This window comes from Tenrec ecaudatus, chromosome 12 (assembly GCF_050624435.1).
Source record: "Tenrec ecaudatus isolate mTenEca1 chromosome 12, mTenEca1.hap1, whole genome shotgun sequence".
In the NCBI taxonomy this organism is placed as follows: domain Eukaryota; kingdom Metazoa; phylum Chordata; class Mammalia; order Afrosoricida; family Tenrecidae; genus Tenrec; species Tenrec ecaudatus.
Window position 1 is genome coordinate 40679298 of NC_134541.1, and position 18483 is coordinate 40697780.

The 18483-nt window shown below is 44.0% G+C and overlaps 1 protein-coding gene across 1 annotated transcript; it reads right to left on the reverse strand.

The window, feature by feature from the left end:
- Positions 1-10628: 10628 nt before the first annotated feature.
- Positions 10629-12705, reverse strand: LOC142462271 (adenosylhomocysteinase). Its single transcript, XM_075563988.1, has one exon. It carries the CDS (start codon positions 12637-12639, stop codon positions 11341-11343), a length of 1299 nt encoding a protein of 432 aa, XP_075420103.1. The 5' UTR covers positions 12640-12705; the 3' UTR covers positions 10629-11340.
- Positions 12706-18483: the final 5778 nt, after the last annotated feature.

The following is an 18483-nucleotide window of genomic DNA, read 5'->3' on the forward strand; positions in this document are numbered from 1 at the left end:
GAGGTGACACTCCAACCATAAAATTATTTTCATTGTTACTTCATAACTGTAATTTTGCTACTGTTATGAATCGGGCAACCACTGTGAAAGGGTCGTTCGACCCCCAAAGGGGTCGCAACCCACAGGTTGAGAAATGCTGTCTTAGGCAGAAGACCCGGGAGCAATCACGTAAACCCTACTTTCTAATCATATATGTGTCCCAGTCATGGTCACATTCTTGCTCTGGTGTTCCACCTGTAACTGTGATGGATTGATCTGTCACCATTCATGCTCTAGTGATGATTTCCTTTGCCCACCCATGCCCCTTTTAAAGACTGGTATCTCAAAGAGCCTTACCTACCATTTCAAGCTCTTGTTGAAAATGTGTGCGATGTGTCTTTCTGTGTTGTCGTCTCTTTAACAAATGTTCTCGTTGTGTATATTTGACATGGCGTCTCCTTGTACCCTAAAACAAGTCTGAGCAAGGCTGTTCCAGCCATGAGTATGGAAGTGGGGAGTCTGAGTACACAATGTTTGCTTCTTAAAATGAGGGAGATTTAGGAACTATTTGTTTTGAAACAATATTGCTATTAAGTCTTTTTTTAGTATCTGTTTTTATTTTATTTTTTAAAACATTTTATTAGGGGCTATTAGGTCTTTAAGGGACAAAGACACATACACATCATCTGGAGGAGACGGGCCATTAGCAAGGGTCATCGTGGTGTCAGAGAATTCACAGCTAGGACGCTAGTTAAATAAGGCATGGAACAAAGAATACTGTCACAAATTCATGATTGGTGGCAGCTGGCAGTTACAGGTGGGGCTGCAGAAGCAAGGACAAGACTGTTATTAGGACACCTATATGGTGGCAGATAGAAGTGCTTACATGGTTGGTCTTCTGACCAAGGCAGTCAGGACACAACTAATATAGAATGACTCATGACTATGCAACACCCTGTACTGTCCCCAGCATGAGGATCTCTAGCAAGGAAGAGCGGCTACCCCTCCCTGGGTTAACTGGAAAGGGGTGGAGGTACTCCACTTTCCAATGCACTCTTACCTGTTGGCAAGATTATCTGCATCATTGGTTAATAATCAGAAGAAATCCAATGGACTTTTAGTCTATGTAGAGGCTCTGCTAATGGATTTTTATAGTCTTCTGCAAACCAGATTCTCAGAACTTAAGCTCCAATACAAGACTAAAAGTCCAAATCAGTGTGTCATCTGTGTTTATTCGTTGCTTGCTGGTAACTCCAGGAATTCCTTGATTCTTGATCGTAAATAGCATCTGTCTTCACCAGTTCCTGTTTGCTCTTGCGTCTCTTCTGCTCTTTCTACATCCCAGAAGTGATTAGATTTGGGACATAACTTACACTGTGATGACCTCATCAACATAATCAAGAAACGTCTATCCCCGCAGGATTACTTTCACAAGTCTCAGCAGTTAGGATGTTGACGTATGTTGGTGTGGGAGCACAATTCAATCCATAACACATGGAGTCTGGGGTAGCGCCTGAATCAGTGAAAGGGCACATTGGACCAGTGGATTCTGGGCTTTGCAGCTAGCAGCTGGCTATCTTTTTAAAGAGTGAAAGGTTCAGACTGCAGGGCAGACTTCCTCTCCACCTTGCTCAGCTGACATGCATGGGGTAAAGTTCTTCTAACGTAAAATGTTTTTGCTCATGTATTTTTAATAGCAGCTGAGACCAGGGCATCAAACTAGTTAGTACATTTGGGTTCAGCCCCCTGCTGAGAATTTGCCTTTCCATGCCTGATATGCTGAATCAGAATCTGTACTTCAACAAGATCCCCGGTGATTTATGTGGACATGTAACAGGCAAGGTCCGGGGTGTGGTGAAGGAGAGAAGTGACTGGCTTGGCAGAAACTATGGCTTTCTGTGTTGGCTGCTAACAATCTGCTGCCCAGTGAGTGGTGGTGCCAAGCATCGGGAGAATGTACCACTAAATCCCAGCTACTACAAAGGCATGGCGATTTCTTAGTTGCCTAGAAGGAGCCTTAATGCCTTTGGGACTTGACTTCAGAATTTCCCATCTTGGTTCACTGATAAACTGAGCCTGCCTTAAACCCCACACCTTCTGATGGGGTCATCACATCCTGGTACCTTTTTCTCGTCGCCTGAATGGATGCATATGATCAGTTGCTACATGTCTGTATTATCTGCCAGGACCCCATGGGCTCCTCTTGCTGGGTCTCCTTCATTCAGACCTTGGAAAGAACCAGTCTGCTAACTTCTGCCTGACAGCAAGCCTCCCCAGCCTGTGTTCCACCTTGCTCTTTGCCCTGGTTCACTCAGGATTACCCTGGATGTTGTATAAGTTTCTCAGCTCCTGACTTTCCCTCACCAGTCATACTGTGTTCTGCTGCTGCCCCGGATCTAACACATATATAGGCTTGAAAGATGCCTACAGTCTACTCGAATAACCTTGTCTATTTAACTTTCTGATCCCTGATATTGTACTTTTATAGATGTGGTCCTCTGGTTCACATTAAAATATAAATTCCCCATGGGAGAGACCCTATTAAGCCTTGCAGTGAATTTCTAATTTACATCTTAATGTGAATGAGGTCATTGGAGTTTTCCCCCTTAAAGCAATTTTTCATGGAGGTAGGGAAAAGGCATGATCACCCGAGACATATGGGTCGGGAGAGAGGGCTGTGAAGACAGAGAAAAGCAACAGTAGGGGAACATTGTTCTACAGATGTGTTCCTTTTGTATGTTTAAAGGGTACCTTGTTTGTTTGCTTTGATTGGGATTTAGTTTTGACTAGGTTATTTCTTTGATAAGGTGAGTCAAGTCACTTTGAAAGTAAAGGACTAATGTTAACTATGGGTGCATTCCTAAATAGGGATCATTCAGTGTAAAGAGAGCACTGACCATGTGGGATAAAGGAGATAAATGGATCACAAACATCTGGCTATTGTGCAGCTCTAGAGCCCTGGCCCAAGAAAATGGAGGTGCCTAAGGAAGCCCGCCTTGCTGATGTGTTAGTAAAATGAGTGTCTTATTTGGCCACTCCTTGGTCATGTCTGACTGTAAGTGTGCTTTTTCAGAAATTCAGGTTTGCTGGCACAAGCAAGATGATCAGACTCAAAAGATAACTCATTTTTCATGTAGGCCAGTGTATGATGCGATTTAGACCTTTGTGGTGTGTATAACATTTTATATACTATCTGCAGTGCCTGCTTCCCAGTGTCAGGGTCCTTGGGAAGACAAATCAATAACAAGATGGTCCAACAAGTTGCTGTGGAGTTGACTCCCACTTAGGGGGGTCAGAGAAGAACTATGCTCCGTAGGGTTTTAAATAGCTGCTCTTCCAGGAGAGCTCCAGGCATTCCCCCAAGACAGCTCTGAGTAGACTCAAACTTCCCACCTGTCACTTAGCAGCCCAGCATGTGAATCATTTGCATACCACTGTGGTGCCATTAGGTTTGTGGGGTGGTTAACCTCAGTTCTTGCTTCTCAACCCTGAAAGAATTCGCGAGGCAGGAGCACTTTTGTAAATCCATATAAGTTTTACGAGGAAAAGGGAAGCTACAGAAAATGCACACTATCCCTGGAAAGTGTGCAACACCGCCTGGTGTGGGGTGGTGGTGGGAAAGTTGGAGACTGAACATGGCCACTACAGAAGATTGTAAATACCCATATGAAAGGAGTATTGGACCAGGAGCACAGAACCAAGTGTGCAGAACCCAAAGCAGGAACTCCCAAGAGAGCAGAGCCCTGAGAGGATGTGTGGCCCGCTCACAGGGAGCGATCCCACCCTTCTCTTGCAGCTCACGTCTGAAAGAGAGGCCTAAGAGGGCTCCCCTGCTCTTGGAGCTGCAAGAGAGAACCTGAACAAGAGGGAGTGACTTGCCTCAGCCTGCTATTTACCCCCTCCTTTCCCCACTGGTTGGGGAGGCATGGTTGAGGGTATAAACCGATCTTAGTGGCTGAGTTTGAGGGTACGGGTGTGATGTTATATGTCTAGGTTGTGGCCAGGTCTTAGCTTTATCCGCCCCTAGGTGATCTTAGTCTGAGCATGCCTAGTTTGGATTGTCCCCATAGGTAGCCAAATAGTGTGCCTGATTTCTTTCCAACCCCTTGATTGTGACAGTACCAACTGCTTTTTGTTTAGGGTAGGCACTTGATGGAGACAATCCCCTTTATCCCTAATCTATCTACCTGTCACCTCTACTCTGACACACATAGGGTCAACACAAGTCAGAATCAACTCAACGTAACCTGCAACTGGTGACATGATGATCAATCACTGCCATCAAGGTGATGCTGGCGGCGTCGAGACTCTGTAAGACGTGGAAGAATTGCCTCTGTGAGTTTCAAGACAGTTACTGACTCTCTTTCTCCTACAGAGTGGCTGGTGGTTTCAACCAGCTGACCTTAGAGATCCTAGCCCAGTGTGTAACCAAGGTCCATCATCACAGCTATGATTGAGTTTCTTTAGGTGGCAAGCATCATTTTGAGCATTAATTATTTTCAATGTATTATTAATTGGGACTTTATATATAAATATGTATGTATATCACATCATTCCATAGTTCAATGCCATCAACCTTTAGCTATGTTGATTTTTTCCTATTGTTTGTCTGTTTTCCAGTTCATATATTTCTGCTATAATTGTTATGGTTTGTTTTCTTTTGCTGTTGGAAGGTTTACGCTGCTGACTCTGTTCTAGTTGTTGGAGGTGTTGTGTTAAGGTGCTGACCATGATTCTTTCCTCTTTATTCATGTGTGCAGTAATTGCTATGAAATGACCTCTGATAACGGCTTTGCTGTGCCCCCCAGTTTCTGGTATGTTGTGTTATCATTCTCATTGATTTCTAGGAACTGCCTACTTCCCTCTCTTGTTTGGGCGATTGCCCAGTCTTATTTCTTTTTTAGTAGTGTGTGTTGAGCCTAGAAGTGTTTGTCTTTTTATTCTTTCTATTGTGGATTTCCATCCGTATGGCACTGTGGTCAGAGAAGCTGATTTGAATGATTTCTATGTGTTTGAATTCTCTCAGGCTTGCTTCATGTCCTAGCACGTGGTCTATTGTAGAATATAAGCCATGTGAGCAAAAATGTCTTATTCTATCCTGAAAACATTCCAAAAGCAAGGCATTTTCACGGCGCTCCTGTAACAGACGGGTAAATGAGACTCCAAGAAATTAAGTCTTTGCCCCAGGTCATCCGTCTAGAATGAGCCTGAACCAAGATCCAAAAGCAAGTAACTGAGTAAGTAAAACAAGTCAAATGGATTCTGGTAATATGCAAGAACTGGGGGTGGATTTGGACAACAAAGGTTGGCAAAGTGAAAGGGAAAGAGAAGGGTGGGAAAACAGCCCCGTCATGAACAGGAGGGATAAATCAAATTGGATCTCAGAATTTGTTGATTGTACAAAAATGGTAAAATAAGAAACATTCACACACACACAAATATATTAGTGGCTCTCAGGAGCTTGGAGAAAAAGCATGGAGAGTTTTGTTAATGAGGTGGTTGGTTTATGTTTGATGTAATGAAAACAATTTGGACAGGCGGGATGATAATGCTTGTGATAGGTTTATCGTGCCAAGTAGGCCAATAGGAACGTGTGGGCAAAGTCTGATTAGGTTGAAGCTGGAGGGCAACGAGATAAATGGCTCTTCAAGGCCCTATATCTCTTGCTCTCTGGTGATTGGACCAGTGTGCTAGTTCTGGTGCTGTAGCTAATTCTCTGCCTCAACTGTGTGCTCAGACCCACTTATCAAGTGACATGAAAAGTTGACAATTTTGAGTGGGGCCTTGAACAAAAAAAAGGCTCTTCAACAGGTTCAGGCTGCTGTGCAAGCTGCTTTGCCACTGGGACCATATGCTCCAGCTGACCCAATGGTGCTAGAGGTGCCGGTTTCCCATAGAGAGGCAGGGTGGAGTCTTCGGAAGGCCCCTATTGGTGAATTATAGCTTATATCCTTGGGGTTTGGGTGTAAAGTTCTGCCATCCTCTAAAGACAACTACTCCTCTTTGGAACAACATATGCTGCCCTGTCAGGCCACCAAGTCACCATGAGGCCTGAGCTGCCCATCGTGAACTGGGTGTTGTCTGACCCACAGAGTCGTAGAGTTGGATGTGCACAACAACATTCCTGTGTTAAATGGAAATGGTATATATGAGATTAGGCAAGAGCAGGACCTGAAGGTACAAGTAACCTGCATGAAGAAGTGGCTCAAATGCCTGCAGTCTCTACACCTGTTGAAGTACCTTCCTTCTCCCAGTCTGCACCTATGTCCACCTGGGAAGTTCCCTATGATAAGTTGACTGAGGAAGAGAAAAGTCATGCTTGGTTTACGGATGGCTTTGCATGATATGCAGATGCTGCTCTTAAGTGGACAGCAGCAGCACTGCAGCCCCTTTCTGGGATCTCCCTGAGGACAGTGGTGAGGGGAAATCCTCCCAATGGGCAGAACTTTGAGCAGTTTGGGCTGCTCAGTTTGCCTGGAAGGATAAATTGCCAAATGTGAGATTGTATATTGATTCATGGCCTATGGCTAATGGCTTCGCTGGATGGTCAGGGAATTGGAAGGAAAAATGATTGGAAAATTCATGACAATGAGGTGTGGGGAAGAGGTATGTGGATGGACCTCTCTGAATGGGCCAAGAAGGTAAAGATAATCGTGTCTCATGTGAAAACTCACCAAAGGGTTACTTCTGAAGAGGAGAGTTTTAACAATCAAGTGGATAAGATGACGCACACTGTGGAGACTAGTCCTCTACTTTCCTCTGCCACTCCTATCCTTGCCCTATGGGTACATGAACAAAGTGGACATGGTATCAGTGATGGAGGTTTTATGCATGGGTGCAGCAACATGGTCTTTCACTCACCAAGGCTGACTTGGCCACTGCCTCTGCTGAGTGCCCATCTGCCAGCAGCAGAAGCCAATGTTGAGGCCAAGATATGGGATCATTCCTCAGGGAGATCAACCAGCAACCTGGCGGCAGGTTGAGGGGGAAGTGTTTGGTTGTTACTGGAATAGACACCTATTCTAGATATGGATTTGCCTTCCATGCATGCAATGCTTCTGCCAAAACAACCATTCATGGATATACAGAATGCCTCATCCACCAGCATGACATCCCACATAGCATTGCTTCAGATCAAAGAACTCACTTCACAGTAAATACAGTGCGGCAATGGGCCCGTGCCAATGGAATCCACTGGTCATACCATGTTTCTCATCATCCTGAAGTAGTTGGCTTGATAGAACTATGGAATGGCCTCCTAAAGACACAATTATGGTGTCAGCTAGATGGCAACACCTTGCAAGGTTGGGGCACTATTCTTCAGGAGGCTGTACATGCTCTAAACCAGCAGCCAGTATATGGTGCCTAGTCTCCAATAGCCAGAATTCATGAGTCCAGGAACCAAGGGGTGGAAGCCATAGTGGCACCACTCACTATTACTCTTAGTGATCCACTTGCAGCATTTTTGGTTCCTGTCCCAGCAACCCTATGCTCTTCAGGCCTGGAGGTCCTAGTTCCAAAGTAAAGGACTCTCCCACCTGGAAACAGCACTGGTTCCACTGAACTGGAGGATAAGAATACCTCCTGGCCACTTTGGTCTCCTCATGCCTTTGAATCAACAGGTCAGGAAGGGTGTCACTGTACTGAGCTGTGTGATTGATCCTGATTACCAACTGAGACTGGTACTATATAATGAAGGTACAGAAGACCATATCTGGAATCCAGGAGATCTCATAGACCATCTTAGTATTTCCATGCCCTATGATTAAAATAAATGGCAAACTAAAAGCAACCCAATTCCAACAGGACATCTAATGAACCAGACTCCTCAGGAATGAAGGTCTAGGTCAACCCCCCCACCCCCCCAGGCCAAGAACCACAGCCAGCTGAGGTGCTGGCTGAGAGCAAAGTTACTACAGAATGGACGGTGAAAAAAGGTAGTTCTACCTATCAGTTACGACCATGTGATCAATTTTAAAAATGAGGTTTGTAATTGTCAGTGTTTCTTCTTTATATGTGTTTATTGAATATCTTTCCTTTTTTGTGAACATTATACCAGATATAAATAGATTTAGTTTATTTTCATTTATATAACATAGATGTATGATGTTGGCTAAACGTCTGATTTTATTAATGTTTGGAAATTATATATGGCTAAAGAATTGTGTACAAGTGCCATGTTGGCAAGGGGTAGACTGTGATAGCTAGGTTTATCATACCAGCTAGGCCAATAGGAATGTAGCTAGGCCAGTAGGAATGTGTGGGTGGAGTTTAATCAGGTCACAGCTTGATTGGAGGATAATGAGATAAATGGCTCTGCAAGCCCCCACCCCCCCACCCCCGCCTTCCCATCTTTCTTGCTCCCTGGTGATCAGATCTGTGTGCCTACTTTAGCTAGTCCTCTGCCTCAACCTGTGTGCTACATTACCTCTGGATCAAGCCAACCCATGGATCCTGTTGCTCCTTCCAGACCAACTTCACCAAGCTGCTGGTGCATACATTGCTTGAGCTTGAGCCTGGTGGATTCTGTCGCAGTGCTTGAGTTCTAGATCCCATCAGGGCCTGACTCGCTAAGCTTCTGAGCTACTGACTATAGCTGACCCACCCTGCTGTCTGCTGCCTTCGGGCAGACTCTGTCTGCCTTGCCTGATGGAAGACTCTGCTGTCTGCTTCCTTGACCTTGGACCCACAGCCCACTGAGTTTTAGGATGTCTAGTATATTCACTGTTCCAAAAAAGTGAGTTGAACTGAGCTTCTGTACTGCTGTGTGGATTAATTAGTTGTTATATCCCTTCTTGCTGTATAAACCTATCTATTTATCTAAATATAATCATAACTGTCTTGGTTTTGTTTCTCAAGAGAACCATGCCAAACACAATGGTGACCCAGCCTGGTGCTTGTAATTAATGTCACTGAAATATAGATGTAAGAGATATTGAAATCGCTTATGTTTTCTTATATATATTTTTACCACCATTAAAAATATCAGAGAAAATATATTGGTTTTATTGTTTTGTTTTAAAGAATGACGTGCTCACCTGATACTGATTTAGGGTACAAAAAGGACCCCAATCTCAAGGATTATTCAAGGAGAGCATTTATTAAGTCTTAAAAGGGACAAAACACAAAGACACCAAGATATATCCTCTGGATTAGAGAGGCCATTCGCACAAGATCAAAATGCCCTTGGAGGGTTCAGACTTTAAATAGGCATGAAACAAAAGAACTGTCACAAATTCATGATTGGGGGCAGATTCACACATCACAATTACTGGTGTGGCTACAAAGGCAAGAGCAGGGCCGTGACTGGGATAGGCATATTGAGTCAGATAGAATGGTTTACAAGATTGGCCTGGGCTTTCTGACCAAGGCAGTCAGAGTAAAGACGATCAGTTCTACCTTTTCCTACAGGACTGCTATGTGTCAGCATTGAATCAATGGCAGTGGGCAGCAAAGTTGGGATTTAAGTTCAAGACAAAGGCACTCAAGGTCCAACATTTTCCAAGAATTAATGGTGCTTGTATGCTGGATGCTATTTGTTAGACATTGCACTTGACTTTTTTTCTTTCTTCATTTGATTTCTGTTTTTGAAAACTGTTTCATTAAATACAGTGGAAATAAATGAATGAATATAATTAATTATCCTCAAAATGAATAATTTATATGGAAGGGACTCTCTTAAAAAATAATTTTACTGGGGGCTTTTACAACTCTTATCACAATCCAGACATACATCTACTGTGTCAAGCACATTTTACATTTGTTGCCCTCATCATTCTCAAAACATTTTCTTTCTACTTGAACCTTGGTATCAGCTCCTTATTTTTCCCTTCCCATCCTGTCCCCCGGTCCCTCACAAACCCTTGATAATTTATTTAAAAATTTTTTCCTGTCTTAAACTGTCCGACATCTCCCTCCACCCACTTTTCTGTGGTCAGTCCCCCAGGGAAGAGGTTATATATAGATCCTTGGGATTTGTTCTCCCTTTCTACCCCACCTTCCCTCCACCCTCCTGGTATCGCCACTCTCACCACTGGTCCTGAGGGTTTCATCTGTCCTGGATTTCCTGTATTTCCAGCTCTGTACCAGTGTAGATCCTCTAGTGGAAGGGACTCTTGTAACTGAAATGACAATGATACTTAGTGTCCCTCTGAAGTCCCTTCGGTCCTCAGTCAACTTTCCTTTTCCTCTGTCTCTGGGTTGGGCATTGCAATGACTGACCTATTGCACACTTGATCTACTTCCTCTTTTATTCCTCATGCTTTTTCAGAAAGGGTAAGTGTTGCAAGTTTTTCCTGGGAAATTGATTCCAGGGAGGATAGGAAGTATCTGTTTCATCAGCAGAGCAGTTTTTTCTCAATCCAATAAGTGAAAGATATCTCTTTACAAAGTTTACATTAAATCACCACGCATGGCACTAAGAATTTTTATATCAAATCACTGCGCATGGCACTCAGAATTTTTTCCTTGTGTATTTCTTCTGTGAGTTGTTGGTTGTTGTCCTTGTCTTGTTTTTAAGTTCAACCTCCCCACCTGAACTGAGCCCTTTAAGGTTGTGGATCTTCAGATGTTGCGAATTGCCAAAAATGTCTTCCCGAGAAATCACTATTAGCTGAAGTATTTGGTCCTCACTGACATCAGAGCCATACTTTCTTTTTTTTTTTTTTTTTCCTTTTAGGCACCAAATTCTTTATTAGCCCACCTTCCTGCCCTCTTTCAACACATTGTAAACAAAATTTTTTGACCCAGAGTTGTGACAGGAACCAGCATATTACCAACATAGGGGCAGACTAACACCTCTTCTCATGTTTTATTTTTTTTTCTGACCCCTCCTAACCTATAGGTGTCACTTCTTTTGGCTGTCCCTGACAAATCTATTTTAACCCCTGTAAAATAGGGACAAGTAGTACCGACCTCACTGTTCTGAGGCTGACGAGAAGGTCCATCACTCAGCAAGGGGCCTAGGAGCATTCAAACTCTCGCTGCGGCCCTTTGAGCTCTCCCTGTCACCGACACGGGCCCAGGATCCAGTAAGCTGCACACCAAGCGCGTGACCTGGGTCCCTAAGACCCGGTGAGGACTGGACGTCACGTGCATGGGCATGCCCACTGTTGCCAACTGCAGCGTAAAGACTAAGCGAGCAGGTCATGGTTCCCTGGGGGTGTTTCCCACACACCTCCCTCCATCGTGACCAGCGTCTTCAGAGGAGTTTCTCAATACCTCTTGCCACACTGGGAACAGTCAGAGGGGACAAAGTGGGGACCAGTGACAAGCCAGTCTCAAATTAGTGCCATGTGTTCTTGGGAAGAATCGGGGCCTGGGCAGGGACACCGGCTGGAAGGGGAAGGGGAGGCCGGGCTTTCAGTAACGGTAGTGATCCGGTTTGAAGGGGCCGTCCACCGGCATGCCCAGGTACTGGGCCTGCTTCCCCGTCAGCTTGGTCAGCTTCACGTTCAGCTTACCGAGGTGGGCTTCAGCCACTGCCTCATCCAGCTTCTTGGGCAGGAAGTGGACTCCAACGGGGTATTTGTCCGGGTGGGTCCACAGTTCTATCTGCGCCAGCACCTGGTTGGTGAAGGAGTTGCTCATCACGAAGCTGGGGTGACCCATGGCACAGCCCAGGTTGACCAGCCGGCCCTCAGCCAGGAGGATGATACGGCGCCCGTTCTTCAGCCGGTAGCGGTCCACCTGAGGTTTTATGTTCACCTTCTCCACAGAGTTCTCGTTCAGCCACTTGACATCGATCTCCACGTCAAAGTGTCCGATGTTACACACCACGGCATCATCCTTCATCTGCTCAAAATGCCGGCCAAGGATGATGTCGACACAGCCCGTGGTGGTGACAAAGATGTTGCCCTCCTGACAGGCCTCGTCCATGGTGGTGACCTCGTAGCCCTCCATGGCGGCCTGCAGCGCGTTGATGGGATCAATCTCGGTGATGATGACCCGTGCCCCGAAACCTCTTAGGGCCTGGGCACAGCCCTTGCCCACGTCGCCATAGCCTGCAACCACGGCCACTTTGCCGGCAATCATCACGTCTGTGGCCCGCTTGATGCCATCAATGAGGGACTCCCGGCAGCCGTAGAGGTTGTCAAACTTGCTCTTGGTGACAGAGTCGTTGACGTTGATGGCAGGCACCTTCAGGATGCCATTGGCCTTCATCTTGTACAGGTTGTGGACTCCGGTCGTGGTCTCCTCAGAGATCCCTCGAATGCCCGCCAGGAGCTGTGGGTACTTGGTGTGAATGAGGTTGGTGAGGTCGCCGCCGTCGTCCAGGATCATGTTGAGGGGCCCGTCCTTGAAGTACAGCGTTTGCTCGATGCACCACAGGTACTCCTCGTCAGTCTCACCCTTCCAGGCGTACACGGGAATGCCAGCCTTGGCAATGGCAGCTGCTGCATGGTCCTGGGTGGAAAAGATGTTGCAGCTGGACCACTGCACCTCAGCTCCCAGGGCGATAAGGGTCTCAATAAGGACAGCTGTCTCCACGGTCATGTGCAGGCACCCGGCAATGCGGGCGCCCTTCAGCGGCTTGGAGGCGGAGTACATCTCGCGCATGCGCATCAGTCCAGGCATCTCGTTCTCTGCAATGTCCAGGGCCTTACGTCCCCAGGAGGCCAGGCTGATGTCAGCGACTTTGTAGGGCAGTTTCTCCGTCATGTTGGCGGCGTTTCGGCGCGGAGGGGGCCGGGCTCAAGCTGGGGAGCACTGGGCTAGCGGCGCCGGGCAGGGCATCAGAGCCATACTTTCGATAGTTTCCTGGTCAGTTGTCCAAATATTTAGGGATCATCAATTTTTTTTCATCCCTTGGTGTCTATAAACTCGGAGATTCTTTAGAAGGGTGTGAAACTGAGGTTAACTCCCCTCAAATACACTGATAAATCAGCAATGATAGCAGGGATTATACTATTTAATGATTAAATATGAGGTATCTGAATGTAGTTAAATGTTTATTTAGATCCATAACTCCCTGATTAAGTGGGCCCCAGAGAGATTTATTATCATAAAAGATACAGCCAATAGAACATAAATAAGCAAGAAAACAAAATAGCCTTACTACATAAATAAGAATGATTTCACAGTAAAAATTCCATTCTAAAATTCAGGAACACATCACTGAATAAAATGGGTTGCACATATCAACTGAAATCTGGTAATGATTGGAGTTAACTTCACCCTTAGGTTAATAGCTAATTAGAGAACTTCCAGTAGTAATCATTGATAAAATGGAAAGTGGTGAGAAGCTGGGAAAATCACCCCCTTTCCAATTGCTTCTCAGTCGTAGACACATGAAGTTACATAGTAATCTTTTTGTCCAAATCAGAATTCTTTCAGGGAGAAACACTTAAGTAAGTCCCTGGGTTATGAGCACTCTACTAAAAGGTAACTTAGAACTCCTCAAAAACTAAACCAAACTCACATGATGCAAACTCATAGCAACCCTGTCTTTCTGCCTACAACTCCAGTTTGCCCTTTAATACTACGTAAATGTGTGCTTACTTGAAATGATAGAATCAACCCTTTTCCAAAGAAATTCATCATAATCACTTTCACTTGCTGCACATGAGGAGGGTTCACATCTTTGAAAGTCTTCAAGCTTTTTCTTGTGCTGAAATCCCAAACCCGTTGAGTAGATTCCAGCTCCCACAGACCCTGTTAGGACAGAGAAGAATTGCCCCATCGGTCTTCGAAGGCCCTAACCTTTATGGAAGCAGGTGGCCACATCTCTCTTCCATGGAGCAAGTGGTGGAGTTGAACAATTAACCTTTCGGCTAGCAGCTGAGTACTTTAACAAAAATGCTACCAGGGCTTCTTTTTACACTATTCAAAAATCAAACTTACCGTATATACTCGAATATAAGCCGACCTGAGTATAAGCCCAGGTACCTAATTATCACCCGAGAAACCAGAAAAACTGATTGACTCAAGTATAAGCCTAGGGTGGAAAATGCAGATGCTATTGGTGAGTTTCAATAATCAAAACAAATGAAAATAAAATGACTAAAAATTGAGACGTCAGTGGGATAATGTATTTAAATATTTATTTTAAATAAAAACATAAATGAAAGGACACGTCATTTAACATTAGTAAACCAGCACAGTAAGTGGAAAATAGGTTCAACAAAAACAATAAGGTATCAACAATGATACCTTAAGAGTACTATTCCCTGAGCTCAATCAGCAACCAAGCTAAAATATAAAGAGTTAAAATCCTTCAAAACTGAATTCCTCCTCATCATCCGTATCCCAATGCAGAGCTTCAGCTGGTGTGAGGTCATTGTAGATGCTGTTCTCGCTGGGGTACCACTGACCCGTGTATAAGCCGAACCCCGGTTTTTCAGCACATTTTTTGTGTGCTGAAAAACTCGGCTTATACACGAGTATATTTGGTACTTCCCTCAAGTCGATTCTGACTCAGTAACCCTGTAGGACAGGGTAGAACTGTCCCTGTGGGTATCGGAAACCGCAGATCTTTATGGAAGAAGAAAGCTTCATCTTCTCGACTGCTGACCAGTGTGTAACCACTGTGCATCCCGCCGGTGCTCTTTTCTTTGCATCACAGTAAGACTAAATCACTGTTTTGCTGTAGACCGGATCCCTGGTGGCACAACAGGTTACGCTTTGAGCTACTAGTAGAAGATGTCAATGGTTTCACCCCACCAGCTCCTTCACAGGAGAACGATGTAGCCATTGGCTTCCATAAAGATGACCTTGGACAATAACCAAACCCAAACTCCTGCTGTTTAGTCCATTTTGACTCATGGCAACCTTCTACAGGGGCTCCAAATGGTGAACGGCCTCATGGTTCTGTCTGTGTTGGAGCAGCTAGTAGTCGGCACGGCCCATCTTGCAGGAAGCCGCCTACCTCAATCCCTCGCTCACAGCACCACCAAGGGCTCCTGGATATTTGGCAATATGTTGGCAATAGTATAATTTACACAGGAAAAAATGTACCGAAATCGGGTCTCAGTAATGCCAAGGTAAGTACATCTTCTAGAGTCCATCTTATTTGTCCTACACCATTACATTTCTTTGACATTATGGAACAAAACCAAATGCTGGCTTTTAAAACAAATTTTCCCTCTAAGGATCAGAAAAATTGTACATGTGTCTGAATAATAAAGGAGCTGGGCTTTCTACTCCTGGGAGCGGCTACAGTCTCGGAAACCTGCAGAAGCCGCTGTGAGTCAGCATGGACTGATGGCAGTGAGTTTGAGGTTTGGGGGTTGGGGGGGTATCGCGAGAGTTCATTGCTCAGGTGCTAACCAGAAGGTGAGTGGTGCAGACCCACCCCGTGGCTCCATGGGCGATCTGTTCCTATAAAGATCACAGCCAGATCTTCCTTGGCTTCCTTGGGTTTGGGCACTGCAACCTAGAGGCCATTTGGTTGACTTCCTTTCCTATCTTTCATGCTTCTGCCAGGTAAAGCCAGGAGAATTGTTTGGGCCCGTGGTATGCCCTCTCATAGTATCAGCGAACCAGGATAAGATAAGGCTCAATGCTACATTGTTACCACTGTACTATACCATAGTCGCTTTCTACATGTGTTACTTGCCACTCCTTAAAGATTTTGTCATCAGATTCAATCTCCTTATGAAACTTTGGTATTGCACTTCATGTTCATTTAATCTCCCAGCCTCTGGAGGAGTATTTCAAGGTCTGCTAAACCCCAAACCAAATGACCAGTTTGTTTTTGGGGTTGATTCTGACTCATAGAGATGCTACATATATGGAGTTTCCAAGGCTGTCCATTTTTATGAGGCTGACAACCTCACCTTGCCCCCATGGAGTGACTGGCAGGTTTGAACTACCAACCTTTTGGTTACCAGCCCAACATTGACAAGAGAGCCCCAGCAGGGCTCCAATTAATGGGACCAGCTCAATGTTGACCAATGATGATGCCGTGGGTTAGGCACTGGGTGGCTCCAATACCTTCGGGAGAACGTTGAGATTGTCTGTTCCTGTACAGATCTACAGCCTCAGAAACCCTGTATGGGGGGTTGCTATGAGTTGGATAAATTTGATGGCAGTGAGTTTGGTTTTTCAAGAACTAGTCTGAAAAGACTTCTAAGAGACATGTGTTTAATTCTTTTAGGTCCCAAGTATTCTGCTAGCATATCAGTATGGACATCTAATAAGGGACCTTGTTACTCTTCTGTATTTCCTTCCTTATGGGTAAACTAGAATGAGAGGGAACACCTTGATGGCCGAGACCCCCAAAACTACATCTGAAAAACTCCACTGCATTAATGACGCCCTTTTCAGTACCTGCATTAAATTCGACACAATTTATTTTCTCTTCTATTTATTTGTGTTTTTCTAAATATAACTTAAAAGCCGAGATAAGCCACCTTTCATTCCCATAATCAGTGGGGCCTGGCTCATTGTAAAAGTATGGCTGTGCCCTCATGGAGACGACATGAAAGCAAGCAAAAGAAAGATGTACCCACAGCTGCTTAGGTCATTAACCCAAAGAAACCAGAGCGATATCTTCTTGGAAAAACAGCGGTGGGCAATTAAAAATAGTGGGCAGTAGTGGGCAATAGATGCTATCTATCCAAGATGCCACTTCCAAAATTCTAGGTCTGCATTTTGGGGTAATAGCATCACAGAAATTATTAACATTTCCCAATAGAATTTAAAATAAAATAGAAGCCTTCTCCACATGGTAAAAGCGGCTATTTAAAAAAATGGCTTGTCTCTGGATTTTCATTAGCGAACATGATGATTCCCAGAACTGTCCTAACTGAAAAGAATTCATTGATTTTATTTCTTCAAGGTTCAGAGAGTTAATCCAAAGTATCATCAGTCATTTACCTTGTAAACTTATTTTCACAACTAGATTCTAGATGTTTTAATTTGCATATTTTCTGAATGTCACTGTGTTAAGATTTTTGAATATACCTCTCTATTATCCAAATTTTTCCATATGCTTCATTTCCTTTCTCATAATAAATTCAGATTTCAAAGCTAAGTTCAGAAATGCTTATTTTTATTATCATACTTTTAGAACATTTCCTCATTTCCCTCATGGTTTAGATTTTATCTCCCTTTTTAAAACATCTATTTAGGTAACTTTCAATCTATTATATGGTATATATTTTCCTTCATATCTTAGATTTGTATTTAAAATATATACTATTATATTTTGATATTTTACATTGGGTCCACTCATATAATCCAGTATGTCTTTAATGCTACTTGTCATCTGGTCCATTCCAACTCCTGCTAATCCCAAGTGTTGGCAGAGTGGAACTGCATTACCTAGAGTCCCCTTCATGGCAGTAAGATTAAGTTTGGCCCTTTGAAAAAAAGATCACCAGACATTATTTCCAGGTACCTATGCGTAGGTGTGAATCACCAACCTTTCAACTGATAATCGAGCACTTAACCACTTGCATCACCTAGGGATATAATTGGACCCATATTATTTTATAAGTTGGCAAAGGACACATCTAGGAAATTCTTTAGCAGACTTTTAAAATAATATATTTTAAATCATATAGTTAATAGGAGTTATAATATCATTTTCAACCTCAATGTGTAAGGCACGGGTTTCCACTTATCTCAAAGATTGGCCAAGTGCTTGAGCACTGTGAACATTAAAGCTCTCATTAATATTAAATTAAACCTCATTGAATATAGAATTGTATTTGCATTCTAAAAGGAAACATATTTTTCCCTCACTTCCTATCTCCTTCTCTGGTAGGCAGAACCATGGCCTCCAAATATTCCCTTAAGTGGCAAAAGGGGCTTTGTAGATGTGTTAGCTGAAGGGTCTTGAAATCATGGGGATTACAGTAGTTTGTCGGAATCCCTATGTGGCACACAGTCTACTATATGTGAAACCAAGCTTCACCATCCCTGCCTGACAAGTGGTCATTTTTCAGGGTAGAAATAGAAAGTGAATACAGCCCCCTTCCTCTTTCTCATCAAGCCCAGACCACACAACAAAAACAAAACAAAAAACCGACCACTGTCCAGTCAATTCCAACTCAGGATGGCTATATAAGTCAAGCATAGAACTGCTTGAAAATTTTAAAGCAGAAAAAAGAATATAAAGACCCCTAATCTTCAAATGCATATTCCTTTGACTTCTAGGATCTAGTAGGCAACACAAAGAACAGCGGTGGCACAGTGGGTCCCCCACTGAGTCGGTTAGGGAAAGGTCAGCGATGTCCACCCCACTAGTTGTCACGCGAGGAAGATCAGGCTCCATTAAAGATTTACAATCTCAGAAAATTCTACTCTCTTGTATAGGGTCATTATGAGTTGAAATGGACTTGATGGCCATGGATTGGTTTGGTTTGGCTCCCTTTATAAATCACAGTAAGAAGAAAATGATAAAAACAAATGCAAATCCACGCCCCTTGATAAATATATACAGATGGGATAGGTGTTGGGCTGCTAACGATAAGTCTGGTTTTTCAAACCCACTAGCTTCTCAGAGGAATGCAAGAAGAAGCTGTGTGCTCCCATAAAATGTCCATCCTCCAAAGGCCA